The sequence below is a fragment of the Phoenix dactylifera genome, chromosome 6 (genome assembly GCF_051530095.1).
Source record: "Phoenix dactylifera cultivar Ajwa chromosome 6, Ajwa_hap1_PhDact_Kaust_v1.1, whole genome shotgun sequence".
In the NCBI taxonomy this organism is placed as follows: domain Eukaryota; kingdom Viridiplantae; phylum Streptophyta; class Magnoliopsida; order Arecales; family Arecaceae; genus Phoenix; species Phoenix dactylifera.
Window position 1 is genome coordinate 31,283,875 of NC_143195.1, and position 10,625 is coordinate 31,294,499.

The window sequence follows — 10,625 nt, forward strand, 5'->3', positions numbered from 1 at the left end:
CAAGCTAAAAATCCGATTGCCTTTATGAAATGGAAGGATTGCAGACATTAACATTTCTTTCACATGATCACAACCATCTATGCTTTTCTCTCGCATACATAACATATACATAACATTGGAACATGTCCAAATTTATTATTTTTCTAGTCAAATTATTGGAAATGATTTGCACCACTGTATACGGGGATCAGAATCCATGGATAGACAATGGATTGCAGGAATTTCGGATGAGGAATGCACAAAATTATTAAACCGGGCCGAAGCACATTCATTGGCTCAATCCATCCACCGCTCCAACCCCGCTTTCCAGGCTCACCGTTTTTATTGGTTCCAGCGGCTTCCCACCCGCCGATCCCTTGAAAAGTGAAAACCCAGAACCCGGTCGTATCCTTCGCGCGAAGGAGGGATGAACCTTCTTTCGGATCCATTGACCGTCGGATCATCCCTATTTTACTTCCAGATCTGTGCGGAGGATGATGATGATGGAACTCGGAGTGCTTTGAGATGGATGCAGTGGATGATCCCACGGTCGACGGGCGCGAAGGTTACAACCGCGACTCGTAAAAACCCTATAACATTATAAGGCACAAATAGATAGCCCCAACCGACCCCATCCACTGCTCTCTTCCCCGCCCGCCGCTTCTGGCTCCGCTCTTCAATAACCCTCTCGTGGGCCCCACATCCGCGGCGCCTCCCTGTCGCCTTTCCTCCGCCACCGCAACCACCGCCGCCACCCTTCTCTCTATTCCCACCACCACCGCTTGCTGAATCGCTCGCACCGCCGGGCTCTTTGATCTGCTTGGCCGTTGGAAAGTTGGTACCTTTTGGATATTTCATTCTTTTCCCCCTTCCCTTTGTCCAGAAGGAAAGTGAGAGGGAGAGGATGGCATCGTCGCTGTTGATGAATCTCGGGCTGGGCTCGAGGAACGCCACGCTGAGCTTTGGCCTGAAGCCCTGCCGTCCCGCCGACGGGACCAATACAAGGTTAATTTCGGACTTGATAGTACTCTTTTCGTGACGTTGATGGTTTGTCTGAAAGGTCCTGAATTGAATCATGGAGCAGTGTATTCGCTTGATGGTAAAATAGTTACTTTTTAGTTCTTTTTTAATTGTGAAGACTTAGCTCCACTTGATGCTAAAAAAGTTCCTTTTCTAATTCTTTTTTAATTGTGAAGTTACCGTGTGCCAAAAATGTTACTTCTTTTCTTTTTTGATTTTTTTTTAAAGATTCATGTAGATGAATCAAAATTATTGAGGAGTGCTGAAATTTATTTTTGTAAAGAAAATTAGGAAGATAATGCGAGGCAAAGGAAAAAATCTTTGCTGGTGGTAGCATGTGAGCAACCCTGTATGAAAGGCCTCTGATAGGTAAGAAGATTTTCTTTGACCCCTCTGTTTTTCATTTAATGTTAGAGGGAGTGATGTTAGATAGGTGAGCGATGGGGATGTTGCGGATAATTTGATGGTTGCAGAGAGCAAAGGTTGACTTCTTTTTTTTTCCGGCGGCTCACATGCGGTGGGTGTGATTGCGGCCGATAAAATCAGAAAAAAAAAAAAAAAAAGGAGATCACACAAGGGCTCAGGCACGGACACCAAAGGTTGTGGAAATGTTGCTTTAAGATGGCAAAAAAGAGATTAGGATTGGTCTTGGGAGAAACTTTATTATATTCGGAAGTTATACTGTCATCTCCTTCGTGAAAACAAGTAGAGTTGCTGCCAGTTTTTGTTTAACTTAGAGGCCATGGGCAACCATCAATAGAAGATAAAAGGTATAAAAGTTGCATGACTTCTTCAACAAGAGAAAGAGGGATGGTATCAGTTGAAATAAAGCGAGAGGAAAAGAAAACAACTGAAAACAGTTAACTCATACAGGACAACACCACACATCTTGTCATGATCTCAAGGAGTGGGTCTCTTCCCTGGAAAAGCAAAGAAATATATGGGATGATCATCTACCAGGTATTCTCCATTATCAACAGAGGTCAAAAAATTTTCGTTCCTCTGCTTCCATATTTACTTCCATTACAGAGAAGAATAGCACAACCATCCCCCATGCTTTGAGGGTTCCCTGCCAAATGCATGGCACATATGTACTTATGTACAAATTTATATATATTCATGTGTGTATGCATGTGTGTACCTTAAACCAAGATAGAAATAAAAGCTTCAAGCCTTTGAGAATGTACAACAAATTCATCCTTAAATTAGCAAACTTAGTAGAACTTCATTTGAAGTTCTCTAGAATTGAATAGAGAAGATGTTAGTCATTGTATCCAGAGGAGTAGGCATGTTTGGAATGCCTCAAGAATTCATGTAGGATTCAAATACACAAAGAACAAAAGAAAATCACTAAGGGCATCTCTGGTTGCCCAAGTGAGCGCCTGAAGTCACTTCAAGTATGCAAGAACTCGCTTCAGGTGATGGGTTGTCTCAAAGGGGCTTGAAGTAAGTTCTCGCTGTGAGAGGAACTGGGCTCAAAAATACAAGAAGTGACTTCAGCTGGCAGGGAGCTAAAGTTGCCGAAGTCACTTCATGAAGTGAGTTCCCACCCTCCCACTTATTGGTAACCAAATATGCCCAAAACTTTGTTATTCTGTGCTGATTTGCAATTGGATGCCTGAACAGTTAGGTTTGTCTAGTTGTTTGACGCCATTTGAGGTGGGGACACTTGTATGTACAACTTCTATTCAAATTTGGAACCAAACCGACGTAGAATATGATGTTGAACCTAGTTTTCATTTCCTGCTAACTATTTCAAAACCAAATGTTTGTGTAATAGACAGCTTTGCTTGTGGCTTCCAATGGACAGAGCTGAAATTTGCATGAGGAGATTGGTAGTGAAAGCTTGATAAGTGTTCCTATATTGATCAAGGCATGGATTGAAGTGTCTTCCATGCTAGTTGGCATGGACTGGCATGTGTCTTGCTAGTGCCTTGCCAACATAAAACACAATTGCAAGCTAGTTGCTTGGCATGCTATTGTAACAATGGTTGTCAATGTGTGCCAAGGACTGGCATGCAATGACACAAAATGCTACATTGCCCATGCAAAACTTTAATCCTTTGATTATAGTACCTTTAGAGAAAATTGGTCGACATATTTTTCACATGAGCACCAAGTTGTAGTTGATAAGCTTTGAGATATTGTTTAAATGAAGAAGAGGGAAATGATAAATTTGTGAAAATTGGATGAGATGTATGTCAAAAACAAAATGACAGCTTTGCTGCTATAAGCTACTTTAGATGGTAACAATGATTTTATACTTTGATCCTTAATCTAAGTCAGTGTTTTTGGGTAATTGAAACAAGTGCATTGTGCATACATCAATTAGTTACTGATCAAAGGGATAAGCTAAGGCAGGGATCTCTACTATCTCATAGATTAAGGACCTATTGGTTGCCTGACTAACTTATCTTAGGATAACTACTCCTGATGCGGGAGTTGGTCAATTTGTGAGGGAGGAAATTCTAACAATTCTTGGGAGGCTGCCAATGGCTCATCCTTAAAAATAGGGATAAGAAATTCTCATAGATAAGTGATTTTTCTTGTCCCTGAGAAATAGGGACAATGGGAATGACGATCCCAACAGACTCTCAAATTCTCTTAACTATGATTTATTTCTCAAAGACTTTACTATGATGGTAGATAATATTCAAGTATAAGTATTCACGCGTCCAAACAGGCACTAAGTCCTCATCTCATTTGATGTGCTTCATGCGATCATGCACTATTGATCACATTTTGATTGTCATATACGAGTTTGTTAGCTGGTCTACTATCTCTAAGTAGTTGTGGGAGCTTATTGGATATGGAATTAAGATAATGGAATTTTGCTTTGGTTCTAATATAAGCAAAAATCTTTTGTTTTTTTGGTTGTCAACAACATAATGTAACATCCAAGAAATGCTCATAACTAATCACATTTTGTGAGAATGTAAGTCTCCTGCACATCTGGCAGCAGCATAGTCAACTAGGTTAAGTGCAAAAGATTAAGCTTCCGATTGATTATATGACAAAGATTCACAATCCATTTGGCTTCTTGAAAATGAGATGTGGAGGGAGCAAAAGAAAGGAAACATTTAAATGGGGGGTGAGCATCATAGAACATGAAGTGGATGGAGAAGTGTTGAAGTATATCCACAGTTTTTCTACATAATGAAGGCATGATGGGAGATTACCTTTGTTATTGCCAAATTTGTATGTAACAACATGAGGGTTCTTGATTCTTTTGGACAAGGTCTGCAAAATTGATATTGGAAATTGTACCATACATGATCAAGCTAGTACAGTACGATTGGTATGGTATAGTTAGTATAGTACGATATGCTCCCTATACCAACATAGTATTCTAATACTTTTTTCTCACTTCCAGCCATAGTAATTACTCAAAATCAGACGGTACGGGTCAATTACGACAATACAGGATAGTTTGGCTCGGTTCTAGTCGGTATAGACTGATTCAGCTCATACAGCGACCCATATCTCAGTACAGTATTGGTACCTTATCGGTATGGTAGGTATTGAGCTATGGGTTGGTGCGACGAACCTTTATGCTAAATTTGATGAGAAGTTCTAAGCAAACTTCACTAAGTGAAGAACTATTGTAAACTTGAGCACCAATAACTAGTGCATTTTGCTAGGTTCCTTAACAAAAAACAAGTCATGAAGGTGTCATTGTAACTTGTTTTCAGATGGGCCATTTTTGTGTAAATGTCGTGTAATATAGAAAGCTTTCTAATGTTGAAAGAAGACAATAAACTTGGCAGCATCAGTATCAATACAATGTAAGGGAGGGACATAATCCAAGCAAATGGGTCTTATCTTAAGCTATAATGCACCTTTTTATTTGTATACATTTGTGGAACAATCTGAACCCATGAAAATCGAGTTTCAAATGTCTATGACCCATGAATTTGTAATATGATTATAGAAAAAGTGATTATGGCTTTCATTTTGGAAGTTTGGAAAGTTTAGCATTATTATGGTTTTCATTTTGGAAGTTTGGAAAGTTTGGCATCATCTTACCCAATAATAGAAATTTAAGGTATGGTTACTTAATGCATTGCAAAACCTTGTGCTTATGGTACTTGGAAATGGTGGTTCCTTATTTTGCATGCATGGAAGTTAAAATAAGCATCACATTTGCTAACTTATGGTGGGATAGTAGTGGTGGACCTGGGTCCTTTTTCATTTTTTTTTTCTTTGTTTGCACACGGCACGGGGGGTGGGGGGTGGGCTACTAGCAATTCAGTAATACACCATACATCATACTATGGTTTGTCATACCGGCTTGAATCGAACGGTACTGGGTGTACCGTACCATACCGGTTCGGTACTGGTACCCAGTACAGAAGGCATACCGACACTTGGTACGCCGAAAAAAATTCCGTACCGTACCGACAATGCTAGTGTGGCACCGTTATGGGGTCCTGTCCCAAGAATGCGAACCTTTCATCATATATTAAAACTTTTGAAATTTTTATAATGAACCAATCTGACTTTATAATAGGATCACAATAATATGTGAAATCATTAACCTTTACTTTCAATGGTTGAAGCGCTAGTTTGTACAGGGTCCAAACCGGGCATACTATATCATATTAGTAGGGAAATGGTGCTTGCTGCACCCTTGGTGCTCCACCATACCAACATGGTAGTTGGTGTCACTTTTGTTTTACTGGCACCAGCTACTATGATGTCTCTTAGTTTGGTATAGTATGTACAACACCGCACCATACTAGTCCTTAGTTTGATACAGTACTGATATCTGTATGCCAACCCTTTCTTTTCCACTAAAACATCAAATACGAAGACAATGAGGTTGTGGATGTAATCAGCATAGAGGTTTTGAGAACAGAGGATGATAATGAGGAAAATAACTAATGCAGATGGTGAGTAAAGTTGAAACTCTTGTTCAAGAACTACAACCAATCTAGTAATACAAAAAAAATTATATGAAGTAGCAACATGAACTGTAACCATGTGGGCATGTCAGTTAATAAATCGGCAATGAGCAGGCACATAGGAATTATAGGATAGTTTTGACATCTTTATGATGAGGGAGACTGGTAGAAGAAATCTTGTTGGATGTGCTTCATAGAACATAGGCCTTCAAAGGCAAGGCTTTTGCTGATTGTATTACAGATTTAAGTTGTATTATTGCAAATGTATGATGTACTAGTATTCCTAGCCTTTCAGTATCTTAGCTGTGTTCTGCTTATAGAAACTAAAATAAATTCTGCAATGTTTGATTTAGATGCACTAACGGACATAATACTTGCAATGGATGATTGAGATTGCAGAAGCTCTTTAGGATATTGAGTTATTGCAGCTCTACTTCATGTGCTTGATGACTGATTGTGCATATTGTGACCTAATATTTTGTTTCCCTTAAATGAACACATCCAGGGCAGGAAGATGGAGATCTCCAGAAGCAGCTGTTATTCCAAATTATCATCTTCCAATGCGCAGTCTTGAAAATAAAAACAGGTTAGCTGTATATGTTAGGGTTTTTGCTTATGTGTGAGGACGTCGAGTTAATGTTCGGTCTTTTTTATATATTTTATTGTTATAAATTTATAATTATATCCTGCCAATCTGTCCACTCAACTGCTAAAGTTTTTGCGATCGGGCAGTTCAACTGCAATCAAAGACCTTAGTTGGAGGTTCTGGAAAGACACATTCTGCTACATTATTTTTAAAACTTATAATTTGTACACGGAATAAGGTGCAAACATGACATGCACACCTGACCTCCGTTTGCTTTATAAAATGTTCTACCTTCGTGTACTATTACACTGACAAATCACCTTTATAATGCTGATGCCCACTGGACAATACAAGCCATACTGAATTCATCCTTATATTCTTGAATGGTTAGAGTAATTCATGACCCACCTTTCTATCATTCAGCCCATGCAACTGCTGCTTCAAGTAGGTCCTATGTTTCTATATCATATATATGAGGTTGTCTTTTCACCTTTCCTTACATGTCTTCCTGTTTGTTATTTTCTAGACAGCAATCTTATTGCTGTTTTATTTCTGTAAACACTTCTTCTAAATCTTGGCTGCCAATAATATACTCTTTCCACCTATTATTTCCAATGATCAACTTAACTATCTGTGAGATGTTCCATTTCACCCTTATGACTGGTTTCAGTCCCCCTAAAATTCCCTTATGACTGGTTTCAACTTAACTGTTGGTCAGACATTCCATCTCAACCTTATTAGTGGTTTCAGTCACCCATATATTCCCTTTTAGGGGTCTAACAAGTCATTATTACAATTCTCATATTTTCCTTTTCTATTTCCTTTTTTCTTCATAGTCTCTTAAGAATTCTCCTTCCTGCTATATTGCTATGGGCAACCCCACCAAATTCTCCTCCTCTATTTCTTCTGATTGAGCAATTGCAATATTTAAGAGGATAGTTCTTTATGAGTATAAGATCTGTAACCATATTGTTTTTACCATGTAATGGTATGGATCTTCTATAGTATAATTTGAGCTTCAATTAACTAGTGGATTTGAGCTACTATTCAGCAAGTAGGATTTGTACCAAACCCCATGTTTTGAAATTGCATGAAGGTCATGTATATTTAGAATCTAAACTATCAATCGTGACCTTCAACATTTAAAATATCTAAGGACCAAATTTTCTTGCTATGCATTAACATGAGCCAACATGGAAAGTTTTCACTGGAAAGGCATAATATTTTTATGGTCTGGAAGCATATAAATTCAGTGAATCTGGGTCCTCATCTTTTCTACGGTGTGCAGTTCTTGATCACTGTTTGAATTTTGTATTTATGTGAACCACCAAGCATTTTGGCAATACATATCTACTGATCTACAATTACCAAGCATGTGGCATTCACTTGATACAGTGGTAAGAAACCTTAAAAGCTTTTGGTATGTTATTTTAGTTTTTTCATATTTTGTCGATCACTGGTAACCATATGGCCTGTTGTGTTCTCTGCAATTGATATGGCTTAGGCTCAGATGTTACCAGTAGGACTCTTCTCCCCCCCCCCCCCCCTCTCTCTCTCTCTCTCTCTCTCTCTCTGTCTCTCTCTCTCTCTCCCTCTCTCTCTCTTATGTTCATGCATGTTTTTGCCTCAACAAAAAGGATAAACTTTCTCCCTCTTGTTTTACATATAAGAGATTTCTTTCTCAAGATAGTTTCATAATCATGCTTCTCTATCAGAGAGAATTGCAGAATCATTGTTCACCAGTTTGACAGTTTTACTGATCATAATACAAGCAGGACAATCAAGTGTGGTGACTCAAATAGGCCTGGTCAACATCCTTTTATCATATTTGGTTACCTTTGTAGCTCAATGGAGGAAGTAGCCTTGATAGATCATGATATTGATACTACCTATATGTAAATTTTTGTATAAGTCTGTTGGAACGTACTGTCTTTACTTGGAGATAGGGATTCTCTTATTTCATGATTCCCCATAGTTCAAGTGATTAATGGTTACTTTGAGTGCCTTAATGTACAAGGGCTTTAGTGGCCCAATTCATATTCTTCTGCTTCTAATAATTCTCTTGGTTTGCTGTTGTAGAACATCAGTGGATGACATTAAGAGCCTCAGATTAATCACAGCCATCAAGACTCCATATTTGCCTGATGGGAGATTTGACCTTGAAGCTTATGACTCGCTGATGCACATGCAGATTAACAATGGTGCTGAGGGTGTAATAGTGGGAGGTACAACAGGGGAGGGCCATCTCATGAGCTGGGATGAACACATCATGCTCATTGGGCACACTGTTAATTGCTTTGGTACATCAATCAAAGTGATAGGGAACACTGGAAGCAACTCAACAAGAGAAGCAATTCATGCATCTGAACAGGGCTTTGCCGTAGGCATGCATGCAGCCCTTCATATCAATCCTTATTATGGGAAGACATCTTCGCAAGGACTAGTCTCGCATTTTGAGACAGTCCTCTCCATGGGCCCGACCATCATCTACAATGTACCATCAAGAACTGGACAAGATATTCCTCCTTCGGTTATCCATATGATTTCACAGAATCCTAACATGGCGGGTGTCAAGGAGTGTGTTGGACATAACCGAGTTAAGGAATATACAGATCAGGGGATAGTAATATGGAGTGGTAATGACAACGAGTGCCATGATTCTAGGTGGACTTATGGGGCCAATGGAGTTATATCTGTTGTTAGTAACCTTGTTCCAGGTCTGATGCATGAGCTCATGTTCCAAGGGAAGAATCCTTCGCTGAACTCGAAACTGATGCCTTTGATTGATTGGTTGTTTCGTGAGCCAAATCCTATAGGCCTTAACACTGCTCTGGCTCAACTGGGAGTGACAAGGCCCGTTTTCAGGTTGCCATATGTTCCTCTTCCTCTTGAAAGAAGGGTCGAATTCGTCGGTATGGTGGAGGCCATCGGAAGGGAGAATTTTGTAGGAGAGAAGGATGTACAAGTCCTCGACGATGCTGACTTTATATCGGTGGGTCGATATTAGCATATGCTTCATCATGCTTAGCATTTTGACAACTTTTTTACTAGGATTTCGTTAATGGATAACTGGATAATACTGTTGTATCACAATTGAAACTGATTAGAGTTGAGCTGGCCGGTATACTTCCCAGTGTTCACATTATCTTATGATTTTGGTTTTAGAATTTTGGGCATCGCTTTCTTGTTCAGGATCCTTCCTGACTCTATATCAATCGCTGATGAATTGTGGTACAAGAAGTATTTGGTTTTGTTGGGTGTGGAAGAGTTCTGTGCTTTATAGCACCGCAGAAGAAATTCATCAGCATGTTAGTCTCGATTGAGGTATGTAATCTTTCTATTATGCATTTTTTTCCTCTTGAGAGATGATACAATTTTATTTTAATATATTCCATTGAATACTTTTCTTGATCCTGGAAAGTGCACTATAGTGCCGTCGAGGTTTTGCAGTGACGTTGCATGGATGAGTTCTGTATGCTAGTTTTGGGTCTGCTGACATTCAAACCTCAGATGTTGATCAAGATAAAATTGACTAATGAAAGTGAAATCACCACCAGCTGTTTCCTGCTTTAAAACTGACATCATTGTCAGATATTTTCTCATACTGATGATCTGAAACCAAGTGGCTGCTCTGCAGCATGATAGTTTATATACGTGCAATTCCCACATGCATGCTTTTGTTTTCCAGTGGCGTGATTATAGTGGGTATGCCAACAGAAATATGCCATCATGTATTTATCTGAAGGATGGGGAGTGTTTTCTGTTTTCTAGAGTATAATATCAAAGTTGCAGCTTCTTATCATTTGAATTCTGTTGCTATGAACATCTGTGATTCTTTTTTGTAACTATAAAAACATTTTGAAGGTTATATGGTTTTCTATCAACAAGTTTGGCCTGCCTTTGATGACATTAGGTGAAAGAGAAATAAGGGTTTCAGTAAATGAGGTATGGGTTCGCCCAGATCCGGATCATAATTCTAATGAAATTAAAACTGGAGTATATTATTCCTAATTCAAATTTGAGACTAGATATGAGTCGAGAGTCCATTTATAATTTAATAGTCTACCGTTTAGATTTGGATAATGAGCACCAACTAAATATTTTGTATTGTTTATTTGATCAAAATGTGTGCAAAT

The 10,625-nt window shown here is 38.9% G+C and overlaps 1 protein-coding gene across 4 annotated transcripts; it reads left to right on the plus strand.

Annotated features, from left to right (window-relative positions):
* Positions 1 to 606: 606 nt before the first annotated feature.
* Positions 607 to 10,157, plus strand: LOC103716894 (4-hydroxy-tetrahydrodipicolinate synthase, chloroplastic-like). Of its 4 annotated transcripts, none has more exons than XR_015988068.1 (5): positions 748 to 984; positions 6,409 to 6,489; positions 8,569 to 9,481; positions 9,655 to 9,813; positions 9,921 to 10,157. XR_015988068.1 is itself a non-coding variant. In XM_088723652.1 (4 exons), exons 1-4 carry the CDS (start codon positions 884 to 886, stop codon positions 9,691 to 9,693), a joined length of 1,134 nt encoding a protein of 377 aa, XP_088579778.1. In that variant the 5' UTR covers positions 748 to 883; the 3' UTR covers positions 9,694 to 9,903. The 4 variants fall into 4 exon arrangements, 2 of the variants coding, with proteins under 2 accessions (XP_008803310.3, XP_088579778.1); XR_015988070.1 differs by lacking the exon at positions 748 to 984 and adding an exon at positions 1,820 to 1,959 and having other exon boundaries at positions 9,911 to 10,039; XM_088723652.1 differs by lacking the exon at positions 9,921 to 10,157 and having other exon boundaries at positions 9,655 to 9,903.
* Positions 10,158 to 10,625: the final 468 nt, after the last annotated feature.